Raw genomic sequence first — 24,804 nt, forward strand, 5'->3', positions numbered from 1 at the left:
TTCCTGCACTGCCCTAAGTCAATCAAACCAAAGAAAGTGAGCGCCTGCAGCGTGCCTAGCTGCCCGGCGAGCGCGTTACCCGAGCCCGGTGTCTAGGGAGGGGCGCAGGGCCCAGCGCCCAGCCTGTGGTCCGCAGATGAGGGCCCCCCACCACCACACCCCTCACCCCGGGTGGAACGCATCCCTAGACAGGGGAGGGGAGAGCAGCCGGACCTGCCTCTTCTCAGCGTCGTCGGGGAAGGGTGGAGAAGAGGGAACGCAGCCTCGGAGCCAGCCGGACGCCGGGGATCCCGCCCGAGCGGCTTTGAAACTGCGTGTTCTATCACCTTTGGCTTGGGCGCCGCGGCTAATGGACCCCGCGCGAGGCGTCCGGCCAATCAGCGCCGCGCTTGCTGCGGGCGTCAGCCAATGACGGCCCGCGTTCTTGGGGCGTGGGCGCCGCGGCGCTGCCCGAGCCCGTGTGAGTGTGTATGTGTGTGTATGTGTGTGCGCGCGTGTGGCCCAGGCTCGCCGCGGGTTCCCGGGGCTGCGGCCGCACTTACTCGGTAGTTGTGCGACGGCGGGCTTTTGTGCCGGAGCCCCGGCGTCGGCTTTTGTGTCTAACGACTTTTCCGCTCGGCTTCCCTCGTCAACTCCTCCCAGGCGGACGCCCGGACGCGACGGTGCGGCCCCGGGCCGGGAGCGAACGGAGGAACCGAGCGAGCGGGCGGACGAGCGAGCGCGGCGGAGGCGGCGGCGCGGGCCGGAGAGTCGCGCAGACGCGGAGATGCCCGAGTTCTTGGAAGACCCGTCGGTCCTGACGAAGGACAAGTTGAAGAGTGAGTTGGTGGCCAACAACGTGACGCTGCCGGCCGGGGAGCAGCGCAAAGACGTGTACGTGCAGCTCTACCTGCAGCACCTCACCACCCGCAACCGGCCGCCGTCGCTGCCCGCCGGCGGCGCCAACAACAAGGGACCGCCCGACTTCTCCAGCGACGAGGAGCGCGAGCCCACCCCGGTGCTCGGCGCCGGGGCCGCCGCGGGCCGCGGCCGCGCCACCGTCGGCAGGGTAAGAGGATGGGACGCCCGGGGCCCGAGCTACGAAAAGGCGGGCGTTTGGCGGCCACCGCGCGCGCTCGCTCGCTCCCGCGGGTCCCGGAGCGCCGCGGCCGAGGTCCGGATGCGGGCCGCGGAGGGAATGGAAGGCCGGGAGTTGGAGCCGTAGGCGCGCGTCCCGGGTCGGTGCGTGCGCTGGCGGGAGGTGGTGGTGGTGGTGGTGGTAAAGGTAGTGTTACTTTGCGCGCGATGGGGAACCCCCTCCCCTCCTTTTCTCAGTCCCGATCCCACCCTCCCCGCCCCCCCGGGGGTGCGATGTTTAGTGCCCGGGACCCCCACCCCCAGGGCCACCGTCAGCCCTCCAGCGCCATAGGTGAAGTTCCAGCGTTTTCCCGCTTTAGTAACTGAAACGGCTCCGCCGCCGGGTCTCGAGCGCTCCCTGGAGGCCCGCGGGCCGACCCACAGCTCCGCGATCCGAATTTGAAATAAAGAAATTCCCGCCTTTCTATATGGTGGTTGTTTTTTTTTTCTTTTTGCATACCGAGGGCATTTTTGAACCGTTGATCTTTCCTGTGTCGTTTGGTGCGGTGGTGGTTTGTTTTTCTAGCCATTCGAGCAACAGGCTATCTTTGAAGAAGGGTAGCTTTGTTCTCAACATTTAAAATGATCGTGTCTATAGACAGAGCTGGGAAATCCAAATTCGTTAGGGTTGGTGATGAGGGGTTTTTTTTTTTTGTCTGTTTTGTTTTTGTTGTGTTCCCCCCCCCCTTTTTTTTTTTTTTTTTGCTGAATCCTCCTTGAAAGATTCTGAGTCGAAAATGTATCTGAGATTCTGGTGTATATAATTTGAAGGTCAGATGGCTCCAACAAGGAGTTCTTTTCCCTCCTTTCCCCTCCCGCCCCCCCCCGTAAATTTTAAATGCGATCTTGTTGGTTTGTTGAGTTAGCACAATTTAAAGCTTGATGAGTGTGTGACCCTACAGTGTTGCTTTTGTGTGTGGGGGAGAGGATATGGCCATTGGAGTTGGTGCTGATGATTACCAGCATCACTTAATTATTGCTGCTTCCCTTTTGGGTTCTGAGGATTTGAACCTAACGATCTTATTTATGCTCAGTGTCCTCAGCCACCAAACTACTACAGCCCCAGCCACTGGAGAAATTGAAACCTTAAATGTCTTAACTGTGTGGAGTGGCTAATAGGTATTTGTTCAGTAAAAGACCAGAAACATCTTACTGTTCCTAATGCCTTCTTTTGTGTCTGAGCACTATCCTTGGACTTTTTCCTTAAGGCTATAGCACTCCACCACTTGAGCCAGTTCCGGCTTTTCTATGTATGTGATACCAAGGAATCAAACCTGGCTCTTCGTGTATGCTAGGCAAGCATTCTACCACTAGGCCAAACTCCTCTCCCTCATACATTTTCAAAAATAACAGTTTTGGAGAACTCTCCATTGGTCTTCAATCTAAATATACCAAACCATAAAGATTTTGGTTGTATATGAAAATTAAGTCTCAGGGTTGTTATTCCTCGTTTTTTATTTCCTAATGTAGGCTCTGGACTGAAGATTCATCATTTCTTAGATTTAAAAAAAAAATCCTGTTGCTACTCATAGATTAGTTTGAGGTTGAAATAAGTTAACATTTTTGAACTTTGGGCTTCAGAGTGTAATTCAGTAGTCGCGTGCTACTTTGTGTGCTTTAGGTCCTGATTGGTCAGCAGCAACTAGTATCCACCAATGTCCAGTATGGGAACCCAGCCTTCAATTTCTTGCTCACTCCTCCATCTCTTCTTTAGCTGGAACTGCAGGCATCTGGCTTCCATTTTTCTCTTGTTACTTGGTTTTCACTTTGTCGTCGTCACCTGGAGTATTTAGAACATTAAATAGTGTATAAATAGTCTGAATACAATGATTTGAATGTTCACCGATTGGTAAACATTTTCTGTGTTGAAGTCCATAAGGTAAGAGGTATAACTTAGGAGTCTGAGGTGGGGTTTTTTTGTTTTTTGTGGTGGGGCATGAAGCAGGGCACCAAGCCCCATTAGGGTCTGGACACTGTCCCTCTTTTGCTCAAAGCTAGTACTCTACCACTTTGAGTCACAGGGCCACTTTCAATTTTCTGGGGGTTAATTGGAGATAACAGTCTCAAAGACTTGGGCCAGGAGTTTGGCCTAGTGGTAGAGTGCTTACCTAACAAGCACAAAGACCCGGGTTTCATTCCTTGGTACTACATACATAGAAAAAGCCGGAAATGGGGCTGTGACTCAGATGGTAGAGCTCTAGCCTTGAGAAAGCCCAAGGACAGCACTCAGTCCCTGAGTTCATGCCCTAGGACTGGCAAAAAAAAAAAAAGGTCTCTAAGACTTTCCTCCCTGGACTGGCGTTGAACCACAATCCTTGGATCTCAGCCTCCTGAGTAGAGCTATTCAGAATTAGCTGAGTACCTGGTCATGAGCCACCAGCCCAGCTCTTTTTTTGTTCTTGTTATGGGACTTGAACTTAAGGCCTAGACACTGTCCCTGAGCTTATTTGCTCAAGGCTAATGCTCTACTTCTTGAGCCAAAGTTCCACTTACAAGTGAGTTATTTTTGTTTATTTGTTTAGTTTTGTTTTCCCCTTAAGTTAATTGGAGGTAAGATTCTCACTGAGCTCTGCCTCCTGAGGAGGTAGGATTACAGCCCTGAGCCACTGGTACCAATCTTTGAGTAAACTTCATTATTTCAAACATGTCTTTTGATTTATAAGAAAAGTACTACAGGATGGAAGTGTGGCCTCATGGTAGAGTGCTTGCCTAGCATGCACAAAGCCCTGAATTTAATTCCTCTGTTCCATATACACAGAAAAGGCCAGAAGTAGTGCTGTGGCTCAAGTGGCAGAGCACGAGCCTTAAGCAGAAGTGCTCAAGGACAGTGCCCAGGCCCTGAGTTCAAGCCCCCTAACTGGCAAAAAAAGGAAAAGAAAAAAAAAGTACTGTAATTTATCATAATTGGTATTTAAAAGTCTGCATTCCGTGTTATTCATCTATTCCCATATGGAACAGTAATACATGGTCACAATTCTTAAACAATATACAACCTAGGAAAAAGCAAATTGTTTGAGATAACAGATGCCAGATAGTAACCTCACACACACACACACACACACACACACACACACACACACACACACACTTTTTTTTTTTTAAACAGTGCTGGGATATGGCAGAATATTTTTGTTTGTTTTTTGTTTTGTCCTAGGGCTTGAGCATAGGGCACAATCCCTGAGCCTCTTTGTGCTCTGGGGTAACTCTACCACTTGAGCCACAGCTCCACTTTTGGCTTTTTTTGAGTAGTTTATTGGCGTTAAAAGAGGCACATGGACTTCTTGTCCCTCCATCTTCAGATCTTAGCCTCCTGAACAGCTAGGATTAGAAGTTTGAACCACCATCACCCCACTTGTGGCAATTTTTTTTTTTTTTTTGCCAGTTAGGGGGCTTGAACTCAGGCCAAGCTTCCGGCCCCTATGGCAGATTTTTAAGAGGCTAATTTTTAACAAATGAAATGTTTGTGAGGCCGAGAGTGTGGCCTAGTGCTAGAGCACATGCCTTGAGAAAGCCCAAAGACTGTGCCCAGGCCCTGAGTTCAAGCCCCAAGACTGGCAAAAAGAAAGAAAGAAAGAAAAATAGAAATGTTGATGTGGATTTGGCCAAGAATCAGTGTTTTATATAGCATGTACATTCTGTTTAAATCATGAGGAATTTTTGTTATTTGTTGGAGACAGTCTTGCTGTACTGCTGGGGCCTTCATTGTAACTATGTTGCCTATGTAGCCCAGCCTGGCCTCCAACTCAGTCTTTCCTGTCTCTGGGAGTACAGTAATGAGCTGCCATCCCCAGCCTTGAGAATGTGTGTATGCTACTCGCACATGTGCAAGTGCATGTGTGTCCACTATTACCTGGGCTTGACTTCAGCTTTTTTTTTTTTTTTTTTTTTTTGGTGGGTCATAGGGCTTGAACTGGGCCTGAGCGCTGTGACTGAGAGCTTCAGCTCAAGGCTACTGCCCGCTCTACCCTTAAGCCAAGCCCTACTTCCTGTTTTCTAGAGGTTAATTGGAGATAAAGAGTCCCTCTCCTTTTGTGCCTGGGCTGGCTTTGAACCTTTTTTCAGATCTCAGCCTTCTGAGTAGCTAGAATTATGGGCATGAGCCACCGTGTTGGACTGTATGCTAGAATCTTAAGATCTTATGGTTTCTTTTCTTATTTTTATGTTTTTTTATTTCATGCTTCTTGATATCCATGTGTTTAGGTGTTGAAATTATCTAGATTGTGGACACAAGGTTAAGCATTTACCAAATTAGGCAATGTGCTTTTTTGTTTGTTGTAAGTGACAAAGCATGAAAGTGTAGCTATTGGGCTTCTTGTGGCTTATTCTTGAAAGATCCCTCCCAGTCAGGTGGATTGTAAATTGTTGTATATGGATTGAACCTAAAGGTCTGTGCATGCTATGTGAGTGTTTTACCACTGAGTTACATCCCCAATCCTTTTTTTTTTTCCTCCCAACTATTGGAAGTGTTTAGACTTGAAACAAAAAAGTGATAGGAAATGTTAGCAATATTATTTATAGTATATATGGAAGGAACATGGCATTTAATGTGAAGTCATAATGAGGCCACCATACTCCAAAGAAGATGTTAACTGTTCACCTTCTAAATCACTTATTGATTAAAATTCCAAGTCTCTTAGACATGTCTTTGAGGTTCTCCATTTTTATCGGTGATAGCCAATGATAAAATAGAGAATTAAACCTGGCAGTGGTGGATCATGCCAGGAATCTTAGCTACTCAAGAGGCTGAGATCTGAGGATTGCCATTAGAAGCTAGCCAAGGCAGGAAAGTCCCTGTGTGACTCTTATCTCCAATTAAACATCCAAAAACCAGAAGTGGAGCTATGGCTCAGAGAGCAAATCTTGAGCAAAAGTGCTCAGGGACAGTGGCCAGGCTCTGAGATTGAATATATGAGGTTATATAAGGGAAAGTGCCATTGCTCAGTTACATTTGATCTACGTATGATTTCTGAAATTTTTATCTTAATTACATGCAGAGTTACTATGATACAGTTTTCAGAAAGGACAGATACATGAAAGTGATATGTCTGTTCCTATGTTTATAGCAGAGTGTGCACATTTACTGAGTTCACCTTAGATTTCAGTTTCCTCATTGTATAATATGCAGATATTAGTATCTTTTTGTTTGTTTGTTTTTTTTGGCCAGTTGTGGAGCTTGAACTAAGGGCCTGAGCACTGTCCTTGGACTTTCCTCAAGGCTAGAGCCTTGTCAGATCTCAGCCTCCTAAGTAGCTAGGATTAAGGGTATGAATGAACCACCAGAACTGAGCTCTTAATTATGAAGGAGGAGTGAACTGAAGCAGGGCTTCACACACTTGGAAAAACACTTTTTGTTATTCTACAGACCATATCATATATAATAAGAAAGACTGTTTTAGATGATTAATTTTTCCCATTCCAGATTGTGTATTCATTTATTTATTTAACAAAACATCAAAAGCCTAGTCTCATGATTGGTTCTGTTTTATGTTGGGATAAAAACATGAAGGTACATTTTGCTTTCTGATGCCTTTGGGGGGGGGGGGTCGGTCATGGGGCTTGAACTCTGGGCCTGGGTGCTGTACCTGAGCTCTTCAACTCAAAGCTACCACTCTACCACTTTGAGCCACAGTGCTATTTCTGGTTTTCTGGTGGTTTATTGGAGATAAGAGTCTCGTGGACTTTTTGTTTCCTTGTTGGATTTGAACTGTGATCCTCAGATCTCAGCCTCCTGAGTACCTAGGGTTTTAGATATGAGCCACTGGCACCTGGCTCTGATGCCTTCTTAATTACTGCATTCAAATTAGTTGGACAGCACACTAAAAATTCAGTTCCTGGGCACTGTTCCTGAACTTTATTGCTCAAGGTTAGCTTCACTTCTGCCTTTTTGCTGGCTAGTGACTTTTTGCTGGCTAAAGAAAGTTAGTGGCTCACTAACTTTCCTACCCAAGCTGGTAGCTTCAAACCTTGATCCACTGATACACAGCAAGAGTAAGAATTTTTTTTTTTTTTTTTTAGTGTTGTGGGGCTCGAAGTATGGGTCTGAGTGCTGTCCCTGAGCTCTTCAGCTCAAGGCTACAATTCTACCACTTGAACCACGGCACAACTTCCATTTTTCTGATGGTTAATTGGAGATGATTCTCACAGAGTTTTGTGCTCAGGCTGGCTTTGAACTACAATCCTCAGATCTCAGCCTTCTGAGTAGTTAGGGTTACAGGTGTGAGCCACCGGGCCGGCTTAATATAAGGATTTTTAAGGATAACTTGTAGAAAAGAACAAAAGCTAGTGGCACTAACCTTGAGTTGAAAAACTTAGGGATACAGCTCAAGTCCAGAGTTTAAATCCCATGACCAACAACAACAACAACAAAAAGTCTACAAGATTTTTATTGCCAGTTAACCAGAAAAATACCAGAATGGAGGTGTGCCTCAGGTGCTAGAATACCAGCTCTGAGTGAAAAAGCCAAGCAAGAGTGAAGAGTCCCAGCCCAATAGCAGTGACTCGTGCCTGGATACTCAGAAAGGCTGAGAGCTGAGGATCACATTTGAAGCTAGTCCAGGCAGAAAAGCCCTTATGAGACTCTTATCCTCAGTTAACCACTCAAAAACTGGAAGTGGAGCTATGGTTCAAAGTGGCAGAAGGCTAACCTTGAACAAAAGAGCTCAGGGACAGGCCTGGAGTTCAAGCTCCAGTACACACACAGAATTTTTTATTAAGGGAAAATGTTCATTATTATAAGAAATGGCACCCCAAATCAATTAGTTATACTTCATTTCATATGATCTTGAATTTTATTTGTTATGTCAATACTAGGGTTTTTGTACATGGCTGGTGCTTTACTTTCATTTCTAGCTTACTGCTGGTTAACTGGAGAAACATTCTTGGATGGGCAGGTTTCAGTCCCCAGATTCCAAGTGACTGCGAATACAGGCATGATCCACTGGTACCTAACTTGGCTTTTGCTTTTTTTTTTTTTTTTTTTTTTTTGCCAGTCCTGGCTTGAACTCAGGGCCTGAGCACTGAGCTTTCTCAAGGCTAGAGCTCTACCTCTTGAGCCACAGCACCACTTCTGGCTTTTTCTGTGTATGTGGTATCGAGGAATCAAATCCCAGTCATCATGCATGTTAGGCAAGCACTCTACCACTAGGCCAAACTCCAGGCCCCTGGATTTTTTAATTTTACTACCTCTTTAGATGGGTTCAAAATTTTAACAGGCCTTGAATTCAAGCCATCAGTACTTGCTATTAAGTTACTTATGTGGTTGTAGGTATATTTTCATTATATTATGTTTACAGAGTATACAATGTATTTAGTAAATGAACATTTCAATTCTATGGAGATAATAACCCCACTTTATTTACAGAAAGCCACGAAGAAAACTGATAAATCCAGACTAGAAGATAAAGATGATATTGATGTAACTGAGCTCTCTAATGAAGATCTTCTGGATCAACTTGTGAAATATGGAGTAAATCCTGGTCCTATTGTGGGTAAGTTGATAAAATAGAAAACTCTTCTTAGTGTAACCTGGCCTTAAATTTTTTTTCCCTTTTGCCTAGTAGTTAGAATCTGGGTTTTCCATGCACACACTGCCACCATCACCACCACCCAATCACATGAAACCCCTTTCAGTGCCAGTAGCCCATAGGTAAGAGGGCAGGCAATGGTTCAGAGCTGTAGTTTGCTCTGGCATGGGACACTATGAGAGGCCCAGGGGGGCAGGCCTGCCATAAATCAATCCATGTATAGAATTTGGGTACTAAAGCTGGGCAGATGGCTCACACCCGTCATTGTAGCTACTCAGGAGACTAAGAGACCTGAGGATCATGGTTCAAAGCCAACCTGGGCAGAAAAAAGGATGGGCCGGGAGTTAGACCTAATGGTAGAGTAAAATTGCCTAGCATTCATGAAGACCCAGTACCACATACATAGAAAAAGTTGGAAGTAATGTTGTGACTCAAATGGCAGAGCTCTAACCTTAAGAAAGCCCAAGGGCGGGAGAAAAAAAATGGAAGTAGAATTGAGGCTTGGACAGCGCCAGGCCCTGAGTTAGCCCCATGACCAACAAGGGTGAGTGGGGCAGGGAGAATTTGGGTCCTAAGAGCTAGTTTTATGAATTATTTATAGGTCCAGTCAAGATTTTAGGTTTCTTAGTAAGATAGGAGATAAAAATGAGAGAATTGAACTAGATAATCTATAAAAAATTACCTGTGTTGACTGTTTTATATGATTATTGTCCCACTATCTGGTAAGACCATATGGGTCTTGTGTAACAAATTTAAGAAAATGTAAACTAAAATAATTGGCCAGCTCATACAAATTAATAAGTAAATTAATACCTGTAAGAAGTCTTGTCTTAGCTGAGTATGGTGGCTCATGCCTGTAATCCTAGCTACTCAGGAGACTGAGGTCTGAGGATTGAGTTTCAAAGGTATCCCCAGCACAAAAGTCCTTGAGACTCTTATTTCCATTTAACCCCCAGAAAACCAGAAATGGCACTGTGACTCAAGGGGTAGGGTGGTAGTCTTGAGCTGAAGAGCTCAGAGACAGAGCCCAGGCCCAGAGTTCAAGCCCTATGCCCGACCAAAAAAAAAAAGAGTGAACTAGACTAAATACACTAGGTTTCTATCATTAGGTTACAGTACAAACACGGACATAAAGCATCCAGATAATTAAGTTTAACATTGCCAGTAGACATTTGATACCTGCTTTAATTTTTTTAAAAACTCTAAAAGAGGTATGGCTAAGGCATATGCCTAGCACTATGAGATTCTAAGTTTAAATTTCAGTTCAGTGCATGATGTCATCAGGCAGTAAGTCACATACTGTTCATGTTAAAGGCTGCTTAGGTAATGTTACTTAATATATGTTTTTGTGAAACGTACCCACTGTTTATTTTCCTTATGGACATTAAGAAATGTTGTGTAGTTGTTGTAAAGCAGAGATAAGCTAGCTAGCTATTTATTTATTTATTTATTTATTTATGCCAGTCCTGGGCTTGGGCTCAGGGCCTGAGCACTGTCCCTCGATTTTCTCAAGGCTAGGGCTCTACCACTTGAGCCACAGCACCACTTCTGGCTTTTTTCTATGTATGTGGTACCTACACGAGATAAGCTATTTATAATTAAATGGCTACTCAAAAGTATTAATCTCTTGGGGCCAGGAGTATGGCCTAGTGGTAGAGTGCTTGCCTAGCATAAAGCCCTGGGTTCAATTCCTCAGTACCACACTCACAGAAAAAGCCGGAATTGGTTTTGTGGCTCAAGTGGTAGAGCTCTTACCTTGAGAAAGCTCAAGGGCAGCCCTGAGTTCAAGCCTCAGGACTGGCATATAGTGTCATGAGATTTAATCAGAGTTATTCTTCAGGTATACCTTCTGTATTTGTGTCTGGGTTTTTGTTGTTGTTTTGTTTTTTGTTGTTGGTAGTGGGGCTTGAACTCTAGGCCTAGGCTCTGTCCCTAAGCTCTTCAGCTCAAGGCTACTGCCCTACCTCTTTGAGCCACAGCACCACTTCCGGTCTTCAAGTGGTTAATTGAAGGTAAGAATCTCATGGACTTTAGTGCCTAGGCTGGCTTTGAACCTCAGTCCTCAGATCTCAGTCCTGAGTATTGTGTCTGTGTTTCTACACGAATATGCACACATGTTGGTAAGTAATTCTCTGTATCTTGAAAGAAAATGCATAAAATCCAAAGCTTGGAGTAAGAAATAGTCATACAGGCTTGGCATGGTGGCACATACTGCTACTCAGTAGGATTACAAGTTCAAGGCCAGCCTAGGCAGAGTTAGCAAGACCCCATCTCAAAAAGAAAAGGGAACAAACAAGAAAAGGCACATGGTTATTTCCAACAAGATCTTTATCAGTCTATACTTAATTACATGATATTGAAAGGAACATATTAATATCACCATCCCAGAAATATGTTTTAGAAAAGAGTACATTATATTATTTGAAGCAATTAAGTATAGTAAAGTTAGAATGAAAGTAAGCATGTAATGTTTCCTCACTAATTCTATGTAAATAGTAAAATAAGTTTTGCCTTAATATAGGAACAACTAGAAAGCTATATGAAAAAAAGCTGTTGAAACTGAGGGAACAAGGACCAGAATCAAGATCTTCTACTCCTCTTCCAACAATCTCTTCTTCAGCAGAAAACACAAGACAGAATGGAAGTAATGACTCTGACAGATACAGTGACAACGAAGAAGGTAAAATGTAAACTTGTTACTCAACTGTATGTAATTTTTTTCAGACTCCTAATATACAGTGGCCACAAAGAAGATAAAATTTAAAATATTAGCAAAATATAATGTAATTTCTATTTATATCATTAGATTAAAAACTTAATATTTCACTTTTGTAAAGACAGTTCCTTCTCTTGCCTTTTTGCTATTACTACTATACCATAATTATTTTTGGCGTTTTTCTTTCCAATTTAGTTTTTGGTACTTCCTCATCTATTATTACATGTTACTGTTTTGTGCTTTTAAAAATTCTGTAAGAGGTATGATAAGTCACATTTAGTATTTAAGTTTCATTTTTTTAGATGTTACCTTATATATATATAATCTCTAATTTATGATAGTAGCACTTGAATATGACATTTCAGTTCTGTTGATAGATAAATTGATGTTTTTGGTAAGTCTGATTTACAACAACTTTAAAATAGTATTTTGACCACATTTTTTATAATTTAAGGAAATTTCAACAAGATTTTAGATATTTTTGAGAATAGTACATAAGATAAATATCCTTTTAAGAATAAGTTTATTTGTGAGCTTTTAATTCATAACTTACTTATTACTCTAGTGATTATTTGATTTTACCTAAATTGCTTATATCTCCATAAGCACTGCCTTTCAAGGCATAGTCTACCACATTGGTTACTAAGAATTTGAAATATAGTCTTTCTTCAACAGCACTATTTTAGCAAGGCGACACAGAATAAAATCAGCTCAAACACAAGTAATACTTCCTGCCTCTTTTGCCTCTACAGGAAAGAAGAAAGAACACAAGAAAGTGAAGTCCACTAGGGGTTTTGTTCCTTTTTCTGAACTTCCAACTACTCCCTCTGGTGGTTTTTTCCAGGATATATCTTTTCCTGAAATCACCACCCGTCCTCCTTTGGGTAGGACTGAACCACAGGCAGCTAAGAGAGCACATACTACAAAGGGAGGTACACCTAGAGAGTCTCTTGTTGCTACAACCTTGCCTGACAAGGCACAGGTGCAGAAATTAGCCTCTGGAGGGATTTCTTCCAAGTCTGATAGATGCTTAGAAATAAGTTCTCCATCATCTTCTCATCCCGATCTTGCTGCCATGTTGGTTTCAGCTACAGCTTCTCCTTCAGTGATTCGAGAAACCACTACTACTTACTCTAAAGACATAGTAGAAAATATTTGCCATGGAGGGAAAGGTAGAATTCAGCCATTATGTACTGAGAGGTCAAATATTTCAAGTCATTCAGTTCTCTCCAGTGAAAGGGAAGTACTACAGGAGTCAAAGAGGTCACAGGCGATTTCTCCACCACTTGCTCAAGCAATCAGAGATTACGTCAATTCTCTGCTAGTCCAGAGTGGGATAGGTAATTTGCCTGGAACCTCTAACTCTGTACCCACACTGGATTTAGAAAGCATATGCAAACGAATTGGCCAGCCTGATTTTGAAGAAACTGAAACTCTGTCTCCTCCACAGAAGTTTGCTAGACTCCATGAGAAGTCAGTAGAGAAAGAGGATTCGGGTTCCTCTGTGGCATTTCAGAACATACCTGAATCAGAACAGATGTCTTCTTTGGCTAAAACTGTTGTGTCTCATTCACTTACTACCTTAGGTATAGATATGTCTAAGCAATCACAGAGTGATAAAATAGAACTATCCTCAGAACTATCCTTTCCCTTCCATGAATCTATTTTAAAAGTAATTGAAGAGGAGTGGCAGCAAATTGACAAGCAGCTGCCTTCACTGGCATGCAAGTATCCAGTTTCTTCCAGAGAGGCAACACAGATACTGTCAGTTCCAAAAGTAGATGATGAAATCCTAGGGCTGATTTCTGAAGCCACCCCACCATCAGGTAATCAGGCAGCCTCCCCCGAGTCTCCTAATAAACAGTTGGACCTAGTACTCTGTAAAACTTATGAAGCTGCAGCATCGGCATTACGGATTGCAACCCACACTGCTTTTGTAGCTAAGGCTATGCAGGCAGACATTAGTCAAGTTGCACAAATTCTTAGTTCAGATCCTAGTTGTGCGCACCAGGCACTCAACATTCTAAGCAAAACATACGATGCAGCCTCTTTTCTTTGTGAAGCTTCATTTGATGAAGTAAAGGTGGCTGCCTGTACCATGGGTTGTTCTACAGCTGGTCGCCGTTATCTTTGGTTGAAGGATTGTAAAATTAATTCAGCTTCTAAGAATAAGCTGACAGTTGCCCCCTTTAAAGGTGGAACATTATTTGGAGGAGAAGTACACAAAGTAATCAAAAAGCGTGGCAAAAAACACTAATAAAATTAAGGATAAAAACATCTGTCTTACCTTTGATTTAGAGAGCTTAGAGCTTTTCTAGACTCTTATGCTAAATTTTTCTTTTAAGGCTTTCTGGATTCGAGATTGAGCTAGTAGGATCAAAATGTTTTTTGCATCATCAAATTTTAATATATAAAAATAATTCCCTATATGGAATTGCGTTTTATTTTTAATATTTGCAGAGAGCTGGATAAAAACTCTTAAGCTTTATAGATCACACATTTTCCTCAAATCATTCAGTTTCCCATTTTACTTACTCTTGTATCTCTTCAAAAGTAAGAAAATTCCAGCAACAAATACAAGTGAAGTCTTCACTGTTTTTGGCAGTAATGACCCTTGATACCTAGGATAGAATTAAACACGGTTGTACACTTAGAACAATTTTATTATTGATATTTCTGAGTATCTTCACTTTCTAACATTTTTCACACTTTGTTCTTATTTTCTTTTGCTTGTTTACTTGTGCCTGCAGCAGTTTGTAATATTCTAGATCAGTGCAGCTCAAAAATGTAAGTCCATAACCCTTGCTGATAAACAGACAAGATAAGCATGACTATAGCTCAGTAGTAAGAGCCATATGCATAGTATGTGGGAGCTATGGGTCCAGTTCCCAGCACCAAAAGAAATTCTTTTAGTAAACTGAGAGAATTTGAATGTAGGAATGCTTTATGCCAAACACTGGATTTATTTTTGCAGGAAACTTTTATTGCTATGAAAGCAGTATTCAGTGTTCCTTCTAATAAAGGTGCAGGTTCATGCATGGGTCATGGGTCATGGGTCATACCAGTCGGGACCACACTTAGAGGAACTCTGTTTCTGCCATTGTGCATGCTCATTCACCACCACTATTTTGTCAGATAAATGAAATACTAGAAAGCTAGTGTTTTTTTTTCCAATATATATAATTTCTTTCATGTGTTTTGTATTTCATGGATGGTTATGGCTTTACAATCTAGATGCTTAAAAAGCACATTCCATTTTTACGAAGGCCTGGGCAGTCATACTCTATTCCAGTGTCTGTATAAAGCAATGTGTGTATCTTGTTTTCATTTCTCTGATTATAAGGTAGGGGTGTTTAACTGGAGGCATTGTGGAAAGTAGCATAACAAAATGTGGTGCCATAGATACTCATCTAGCCATTGCCTTGTTCTTAGACTACACACTCCATCGTTGCAGTTCTCTAAAGTAATTTTGTTATCTGTTTTCTGAAATGTACATGTGTACATGTGCCTAAGTTCTGTGTGACTTTAAAAAAATGTATCCTATAGAATGCTTTTGCAAATTCAATAAAGTTGGTTAAATTCAAACAGTGTGTGTGGTCTCCAGAAACATGTTGTATGTCTATTTTATTATGAAGTTAAAACAAGTTTAACATTTGTATATGAGCATCCTTTTTTCTTATATCATCATTAAAACTAACTTGACTTAAAGTGTTGGGGTTTGTTTTTGGTGGGGTGGTTCCAGAACCCTGAACTCAGAGCCTGAGTGTTGTCCCTGAGCTTCTGTGTAGTGATGAGTCTTGCCGACCTTTCTGCCTAGGCCAACTTTGAATCATAATCTTCAGATCTCTGCCTCCTGAGTAGTTAGGATTATAGCTGTAAGCCACCAGCACCCGGATCTAATTATTGTTGTGTGGTTTGTACCATATTTTTATTGGTAGTTTGGACATAAATTTACAAGAGGAATTTGTAACCAGATTCTTTGTCTAATGAGTTCTGCTTGGCTAATATATTTTTTATTTTGTTATGTAATTCGTAAATTCTAAGTTAAAGCATGAAGTAGATTTCATAGTGCTAAGTGTATCACATCGATCTGTTAATAGATGGGATATGGGAATGGATTTGATAGCTCAGTTTTAAATTGAACTATCTGAATTAATCTGGCAAGATTCACTTTTTTTGGGGGGGGTCAGTCATGGGGCTTGGATTCTAGGCTGGGCACTGAGCTCTTTAGCTCAAAGCTATTGCCCTACTCCTTGAGTCACAGCGCCACTTCCAGTTTTCTAGTTAATTGGAGATAGGTCTCTTGGTCTTTAGTGCCCTGGCTGGCTTTGAACTATGATCATCATATCTCAGCCTCCTGAGTAGCTAGGATTACAGGCTTGAGCTACTGCAGCCAGCAAGATTCAGCTTCTGAGGGGAAACTTGCAAGTAGATTCTGACTAGTGTCAGACTGGAAAACTGGTCAAAACACCACAGCTTCCTTTTAGCATATTATTAAGTTCATGCAAAATTGTGCTTTGTTTACAAATTTGACCCTTTTCTTTTTGATATGCTGGAGTTTGAACTCCTCACTTGTTACGCTAGCTCTCTACCATTGGAGCCACACTCGGCCCTACACTATGATAAGTGGCCACAAGAAAAGGAAAATTGTTACCATTATTACCACAGAACCTCACTATATATGTATCCCAGGCTGGTCTTGAACTCAGGATCCTCCTGCCTCAGCCACCTAGGTGCTGGATTGGAGAAGTATCACTCCACTTAGCTGGAAGCTGTTATCTTACTCTTTGTACATTTTTAAGTGGTAAAGAATGAAGACATTGAAATCTGTCTTTGTGTTGTTGGGTTAATGGCTGTTTAGGTGGTGGTAGTACTTGTTTTCAGATAAGTGTTTTATCATGAAAAAGGGAAGTGAAACAACCTTTGATTGGTTATACCTGAAAACAAAATTCTTTTTACCTCTATTGTATTTCTGTGTTCTGTAGATATAGCAAAAGGTCTTATTTCTGGGGTTTTTTTGTTGTTGGGTTGTTTTTTTTTTTTTTTTTTTTGGTGCTTGGGATTAAATTCAAGGCCTTACATTTTATGTATAAGCTATATATATACTCTGGTAGGAGAGAGATAATAGGTTCACTTAAATATTAACCTTATTGGCGGTTAACATTCATTGTTACTTGAAGGTTGATACCATACAGGCCTTTTTTTCGGCGGGGGGGGGGTGGTCATTGGACTTGAACACTGGGCTTGGGCATTGTCCTTGAGCTCTTCAGCTCAAGGCTATCACCCTACCCCTGGAGCCACAGCACCACTTCTGGGCTGTCTTTGACCCACAATCCTCAGATCTCAGCCTCCTGAGCAGTTTGGATTGCAGGCAGTGAGCCACTGCACCCGGCTCCATACATGCCTTTTTCACTCTTAAAACTTCTCTCTCTCCTTTTCACATACCTTATTATTTATTTATTTATTTATTTAGCTAGCTAGCTAGTCCTGGGGCTTGAACTCAGGGCATAGGTGTTGATCCTGAACTTTTTTGCTCAAGGCTAATAATGCACTACCACTTAGTTAATTAGAGATAAGGGTCTCAAGGATTTTCCTGCCTGGGCTGGCTTTGAGCCATGAATTTTATACCTTTCTTCCTAAGTAGCTAGAATTGCAGACTTGACCCAGATTGCCATCCAGCCCATACAGCAGATTTTAATTTGTGTGTTTTGAACTCAGGACTTTATTCTCTAGTTTAGCTTTACTTTGCCATACACTTCCAGCTTTTTCCTAGGTGTTTTGTTTTGCTTTTTTTTTTTTGGTCATAAAGCTTGAACTCTGGGTGCTGTCCCCGAGCTCTTCAGCTCAAGGCTACCCCATACCCTTGAGCCAAGCCCTACTTCCTAGAGGTTAATTAGAGATAAGAGTCTCAAGTCCTTTTGTACCCAGGCTGGCTTTGAACCTTGATCCTCAAATCTCAGCCTCCGGAGTGGTTAGGATTACAGGCGTGAGCCACCACGTCCAGCTTTTGCTAGTTTATTAGAGAATTAAAAGTCTGGGATTTTTTATCTTTCTCTATCCTCAGATTTTAGCCTCTTGCACAGCTAGGATTACAGGTGTGAGCAACTAGCACCTGGCCCAGATTTTAGTAAGATAAAATGTATCATATGGACCGCTTCCCCCACGATCCTCCAATATAGTAGCTTTAGAAATTGGATTTAATGAAAAACCTTCTTGTGAGCAGTTTGAATTCACTTTTATGTTTAAAGCTATTAGGTTTAGTAAAAGGAAAGAACAGGGAAAAAAGCAGTATTACACTAAAAATGAGTAAAATAGCAAAAGGCTTTTTTTTGGTAAGGCAATGTAAGAAACAATTTTTATGTTACCAGTAGACACACTTTTGTGTATTAAAGTGCCTAAAAGCAGGGTTCCACATTAATATTAGGAAAACATAATTGTGTGTTTCAGAGAGTAATGATTTCTCCAATATTATTTCCAGACTCTAAAATAGAACTCAAGCTTGAGAAGAGAGAACCACTAAAGGGCAGAGCGAAGACACCAGTAACACTCAAGCAACGAAGAATTGAGCACAATCAGGTATCTTTACTTTCACAACTGGGTACAGATCTGATCTGACCAACAATTATGTCTGTCTTGTGTTTTGGCCTTTGATTAATAGTTGACACCTACATACCCAACTTACCCAGTAAACTTAGTTTCATTGTTAAATATGAGAATGTAAATTTTATGGAGTTTGTCCAGAGTATATCCTGCAAAATTAGATGTTGGATGAATATCTCGTTTGTGTCTCTATGCTAATCATGATTCAAAACTAGTCATTACATTTCTACCTTTGACATACCAACATAGGCTAGGGATCCCAGCATCTCGCCCAGGTTAGGTAAGTGCTGTATGATCATGCTGCTTTCTGAGAGAAATTCTTCCTTCCCTCTCTTCCCTCTCTTCCCTCTCTTCCCTCTCTTCCCTCTCTTCCCTTTCTTCCCTTTCCCAGTCCTGGGGTTTGAACTCGGCCTGAGCACTGTCCTTGGGCTTTCTTAAGGCTAGAGCTCTACCACTTGAGCCACAACACCACTTCCAGCTTTTTTCTGTGTATTGAACCTGGGTCTTTGTGTATGCTAGGTAAGCACTCTACCACTAGGCCAAACTCCCCGCGCCCAAGGCACTTTTAGTGTATCTACTTGAAAGTAGGAGTAATTCTTGCCGCCTCCCCTACCCCCCTTGGCCATCAGGGGCATGGGCATTTGCTCAAGACTAGCACTCTTAATACTTTTAAGCCTCAGCTCCACTCCTATTTTCATATGGTTAATTGGAAATGAGAATCTCAGGGATTATTCTCCTGAGACTAACTTTGAACTGTAATTGTTAGATCTCAGCCTCCTGAATAGCTAAGATTATAAGCATGAGCTACTGGTGTTTACTTTGTTTACTTTTGACTATCTTAACATTTGTAGTTTTTTCCCTAAACTCTGAACCTAGTTTGATCCTAAAACTACATGCATTGTTTCTTTATTATGAATAGAAATTTGCCTTTATTTTAAATTGTGGAAGAAGCAATGTGTAGTTTCCCCCTCCAGTCCACCCCCCCCAAAAGTGTAGGAAATTAGGAGGAAAATAAACAGGTATGAATGAACTAGTTTACCAAGAACAGACTTAAGGTAGCATTAGTTTGGCTAGTAATATAGACAGACAGTGAACTGTAAAATCATGTTCGTTATCTTTGTGATTAGCTGGCCTCCTTGTACTCACTTTTTTCTGCTCACTAATTGTACTCTCACTTGAGCCACACTTCCGTCTGCATTTTGCTAGATAATTAGGGAGATTTGCCTGCTCAGACTTGTTCTATAGATGTGAACCACAAGCATCTGGCAGTAATTTTTTTTTTTTTTTTTGGCCAGTCCTGGGCTTGAGCTCAGGGCTGAGCACTGTCCTTGGACTTTCTCAAGGCTAGAGCGCTACCACTTGAGCCTTAGCACAACTTCCGGCTTTTTTCTATGTATGTGGTACCACAGGAATCGAACCCGGGTCTTCATGCATGCTAGGCAAGCACTTTAACCACTAGGCCAAACTCCCAGCCCCACTTCCAGCTTTTTTCTATGTATGTAGTACCAAGGAATTGAACCTGGGTCTTCGCATATGCAAGGCAAGCACTCTACCACTAGGCCAAACTCCTGGCCTGGCAGTAATTATTTTTAATAATTGAATCTTATTTTTTTTCTTTTCTTTTTATTTTTATTTTGTCAGTCCTAGGGCTTGAATCCAGGGCTTAGATACTATCCCTGAACTTCTTTTTGCTCAAGATTAGCATTCTACCACTTGAGTCACCACACCACTTCCGGCCTTTTCTGTTTATGTGATACTGAGGAATTGAACCCACAGCTTCATACATGCTAGACACTCTACCGACAACCCACATTCCCAGCCCAATGCTTGGTGTGTGTGTGTGTGTGTATGTGTATGATTTATGATCAGTTGCAAGGGTTTTCACTGTATTTTATATACATGCTAGATAAGCACTCTTATCACTGAGGTATATACCCAGCCAGAGGTTACCTCAGTTTTCAATTTCTTCCTTTCCTTCATGTCTTCCCTCCCTTGACCCCCTTTCTCTCCTGTTCCTTCCCTTCTTCTTTTTATTTCTACCTCTTTCTATCCCTCTGGAAAGAGAAAAGACTATTATAAAAACATGATATTTCAAATTTATGAATCTGAATATAACTTTGGATATTAAACTTGGTATTTTTTTCTAATGCTGTTATCTTGGTTCTTCCACTGATACTGTTATATAACTATTACATCATGTTTGTTTTGAAATGCTGCATTACTATTGATAATGTTGCTACATGCAGCTTGGAATCCCTCCTCCATTTAAGATATACTAGGATATAAGTGTAAAATATTGGGTGTAATTTCTTCTTTGTGTTATGGTTTAATGGATTTAAGGGCTTTTATTTCCTATAGGGCTGGTTTTTCCTTTTAAAAAGTTAAATTTTTAGCTGGGTGTGGTGGTTCACCCCTGTAATCTTAGCTACTCAGGAAGCTGAGACCTGAGGATAGCATTTCAAAACCAGTCCAGGCACTTAAAACCGTTGAGACTTGTATCTCCGGTTAACCACTAGAAAACGGGAAGTGAGGCTGTGGCCCAAGGGGTAGGGCAGTAGCCCTGAGCTGAAAAGCACAGAGACACCACCCATGCCCAGAGTTCAAGCTCCATGACTGACCCCCCCCCCCAAAAAAAAAGAAAAAAAAAAGTTGGTTGTGGGGCTTGAACTCTGGGCATGGGCACTGTCAAGGCTACCACCCTATCCTTTGAGCCACAGCCCACACTTCCTGCTTTCTAGAGATTAATTGGAGATAAGAGTCTGGGTTCTTTAGTGCCCTTGCTGGCTTTGAATCATGATCTTCAGATTTCAGCCTCCTGAGTAGCTAGGATTACAGGCCTGAGCCACAGGCCATGAAAACCTTTTTTTAAGCCTGGCACTGGTAGCTCATGCCTGTAATCATAGCTACTAAGGAGGATGTGATCTGAGGCTCATGCTTTAAAATCAGCCATGGCAAGGATGTCTGTGAAACTAATCTTCAATCAACTACTCAGAAAAAAACCAAAAGTGGAAGTTGACTTCAGTGGTAAGCTGCCATCCTTCAACAAGAAAGAACCTCAGGGACATCACCCAGGCCCAGAATTTAAGCCTCCAGACTGGCAGAGGAAAAAAACTCTTTTTAAGTTTTATGCTTTTATAAAAGGGACCTTACTTTGTACATTCTTCTCTGTTATAGCCTACAAATTGTTCCTAAGAAGAATATAGACATCTTCATTGTTGCTGAGTTTTTGTTTCATGCATGCTAGGCATACACAACTCTACCATTAAGCTACAGTCCCAGCTCAGCTAGGAAGTGTTGTGTTGTTGTTGTTGTTTGTTTTTCTTTTTTGTAGGTCATATGGCTTGAACTCAGCCTGGGTGTTGTCCCTGAGCTCTTCAGCTCAAGGCTAATGACCGACCCTTGATCCAAGCCCAACTTCCCATTTTCTAGAGATTAATTAGAGATAAAAGTCTTAGGTCGGGGCTGGGAGTTTGGCTTAGTGGTAGAGTGCTTGCCTAACATGCACAAAGACCCAGGTTCTATTCCTCAGTACCACATACATAGGAAAAAGCTAGAAGTGGTGCTGTGGCTCAAGTGGTAGAGCTCTGGCCTTGAGAAAAGTCCAGGGACAGTGCTCAGGCCCTGAGCTCAAGCCCCATGACTGGCAAAAAAAAAAAAAAAAAAAAGTCTCAGGTCCTTTTGTGCTGACTTTGAACCAAGATCCTCAGCCTCCTGAGTAGCTACGATTACAGATGTGAGCCACCACACCCAACTTCAGCTAGGTAGTTTTTGCCAGACATTACCAAATATTCTTTGTGAGTTGGATGTTTTTGTGTCCCAGGAGCACTGTATGAAAATACCGTTCTGTGTTAAGAGAATTTTTAAACTGTTTTTTAAGTTAGTATGAAAAAGTAAAATAATTGATTTATCTCAAACTTTTGGTTGTGGGGCTTGAATTCTGGGGCTGGACACTGTCCCCAATCGAGTTCTTCAGTTCAAGGCTAGAGTTCTACCACTTGAGCCACAGCACCGTTTCTGGCTTTTTCTATATATGTGGTACCGAGGAATCAAACCCAGGTCTTCGTGCATGCTAAGCAGCACTCTACCACTAGACCAAACTTCCGGCCTGACCACTTTTGGTTTACTAGTGGCTAATTGGAGATAAAAATCTCAGACTTTTGTTTGAACCACAATCCTCAGATCTCAGTTTCCTGAGTAGCTAGAATTACAGGCATGAGCCACCAGCACCCAATTTATACTTAGTGTTTTTATTAGTTGGAATATATAGTCCTTAATAACTCATTTTCTATCTACATTCTGAAGTCTAGCTATCCAGATGTCTTCTGATTTTACCTGAGAGCTTAATCAGAGGGAATTGTGAAAATATTTTGTTTCTCCTTGGTATCTGTATAACATTTTAAGGGATTTTTTTTTTTTTTTAAGATAGGTTTAGTTTTTAGTCTAGCCCAAGCTGGCCTCAAACCTATGATCCATCTGCCTTAGCCTCCTAAGTGCTGTGGTTACAAACATGTGTCATGCCTAGATCTGTGAGACATGATTGCTAAACAGATGATACTACAATTCTTATTTTGGCCTCAAAACAGCAATCATATTACTAATTTTATATAGCAGTTAGTTAATCCCAGTAAGATTAACTAAATAACATAGTGTTGGATTACAGTGTTATATTGTGTGTGTGTGTGTGTGTGTGTGTGCGCGCGCGCGTGCGCGTGCGTGTGCATATGCGCAGTACTGCTTTCAACTCAAGGTCAGGGCACTGTCACTTCGCTTTTTTTCTTTCTTAAGGCTGACACTGCTGCACTTGAGCCACACCTCTAGTTCTGGAGTTTTGCTGGGTAATAGAAAGTACAAGTCTCTTGGACTGTTCTACTCTAACTTCAATCCATGATCCTCAGATCTCACAATCTTTTTTTAAGTAGTAAGGATTATAGATGTGAACTACTAGCTCCCACCTTTATTTAATTTCATTTTATTTGTAGCAGTAATAGCATTTGCACTTAGGATTATCTTGCCTTTTCCACTCAGTACTAGCACTATTACTTTTTGTTGTTGTTGCTGTTGGTTGTGGGACTGGAACTTGGCCTGGGCATTGTCCCTGAGCTCTTCAGCTCAAGGCTACCACCCTACCCTTTGAGCCATAGCACCACTTCTGGTTTTCTGATAGTTAATTGGAGATAAGAGTGTCACGGACTTTAGTGCCCTGACTGGCTTTGAAGCAGGATCCTCATATATTGGTCTACTGAGTAGCTAGGATTACAGGCATGAGCCACCGTGCCTGGCTGAGCCATAACTTTATTTCTGGTGTTTTATTGGTTAATTGTAGTTAAGAGTCTCAGACTTTCAAGTCTTTTTTTTTTTATTTTGCCAGTCCTGGGGCTTGAATTTGGGGCCTGGGCACTGTCCTTGGGCTTTCTCAAACCTAGTGCTCTACCCTTGAGCCACAGCACCACTTTCAGCTCTTTCTACCAAAAAAAAAAAGTAAAAATGATAACCTAATCTCACTCTGGTATTGAGAAACATTGGTCTAATGGATTTTAACTAGAATGCAGAACATGCTACTTCCCTGTCCCTTGAGCCACAGTACCATTTCTGATTTTCTGATGGTTATTTGGAGATAAGAGTCTTATGGACTTTAGTTCCTGGGCTGTCATTGAACCATGATCCACAGATCTCAGCCTCATGCGTAGCTAGGATTACAGGCGTGATCCACCAGAGCAGCTCCACTTCCAGCCTTTTGGAGTAGTTTATTGTAGATAAAAGTCTTGGGGAGTTTCCTGTCCAGGCTGACATGACCGGGGATCCTCGGATCTCACTCAGCCTCCTGAATAGCTAGGATTTGGCGTGAGCCAGTAGTGCTTGGCATATATATATTATTGTAATTAATAGAAGGATTACATTATATTCACCAGTTAGAAGGTGCATTACTTCATAAACATTGCTACCCTTTCTCATGTTTTTGTCCCCATTTCCCATCCCCCACTTTTTTTTTTCTTTTCTTTTTGTCAGTCCTAGGGCTTGAACTCAGGGCCTAGGCACTGTCCTTGGGCTTTCTCAAAGCTAGTGCTCTACCATTTGAGCCACAGCACCACTTTCAGCTTTTTCTGTGTATGTGGTATTGAGGAATTGAACCCAGGGCTTTATGCATGTTAGGCAAGCATTGTACCACTAAGCTGCCTTCTCTGTCCCAAGAAATTAGTGGCTACCTTAAAAGGTAACCACTGTTTATGGCTGGTACCTATCGTTTTTTGTAATGAGACTAGTGTAACATTGCAGTTATGACATATTAAGATTGTATATTCATGAAAGAATTATTTCCAGGTTTTTCTTATTGCCTAACCTTGATTCTTTTTCCACAACGTTTAATAATCTGGGAAATTTTGAGTTCAGGTAGCTGTGTATAATTTAAAATTAAAACATGTTAAAATAATCTTAACCATTTGAAAAGAATAGTGTTTACTGCATGCTGAGAGTCATAAGTTCAGTAGGCAGTGCTAGGGATTGAATCCACAGGTTTCCTTATATAGCAAGTGATCTACCACTAGTATACCCCTAGCCAAAAGTTTGTAGCAGGGTGGTGCTTGGTTTCATGGCCTGGTCACTATCCCTTAGTTTTTTGTCTGAAGACTAGCATGCTACAGCTTGAGCCATACCTCTACTGGCTTTTTAGTGGTTAGTTGGAGATAATCACACAGAGATCTCCTTCGTGGGGTAGCTTTGAATTATGATCCTCTGATCTTGGCCTCCTAAGTAGCTAGGATTATATAGAGCAGCACTTGCTTCCTTTTTTTTTTTTTTTTTTAAAGAAAGCTGATTTGCAATAACAACTGACTTGCATATAAACCATGGTAG

The 24,804-nt window shown here is 41.8% G+C and overlaps 1 protein-coding gene and 1 non-coding gene across 7 annotated transcripts in view; one reads left to right on the forward strand and one right to left on the reverse strand.

Moving 5' to 3' along the window:
- The first annotated feature begins 426 nt into the window (after positions 1-426).
- Positions 427-24,804, forward strand: part of Tmpo (thymopoietin) — a 30,354-nt gene continuing 5,976 nt past the window's right edge. For 4 of the 6 annotated variants that reach the window (XM_090328451.1, XM_090328452.1, XM_090328453.1 and 1 more), the window contains exons 1-5: positions 475-545; positions 643-1,048; positions 8,477-8,603; positions 11,161-11,319; positions 17,834-17,931. In XM_090328451.1, the coding sequence (XP_090184577.1) occupies positions 481-545; positions 643-1,048; positions 8,477-8,603; positions 11,161-11,319; positions 17,834-17,931 (855 nt within the window). In that variant the 5' untranslated portion in view covers positions 475-480. The other 2 variants (XM_090328450.1, XM_090328449.1) reach the window with 2 other exon arrangements.
- On the reverse strand, positions 8,726-8,858 carry LOC150067395 (small nucleolar RNA SNORA42/SNORA80 family). The gene has a single exon (XR_016534653.1). It is a non-coding gene; the product is annotated as a small nucleolar RNA SNORA42/SNORA80 family (small nucleolar RNA).

The sequence above is a fragment of the Megascapheus bottae genome, chromosome 2 (assembly GCF_031878675.1).
Source record: "Megascapheus bottae isolate mThoBot1 chromosome 2, mThoBot2.hap1, whole genome shotgun sequence".
Taxonomy (NCBI): domain Eukaryota; kingdom Metazoa; phylum Chordata; class Mammalia; order Rodentia; family Geomyidae; genus Megascapheus; species Megascapheus bottae.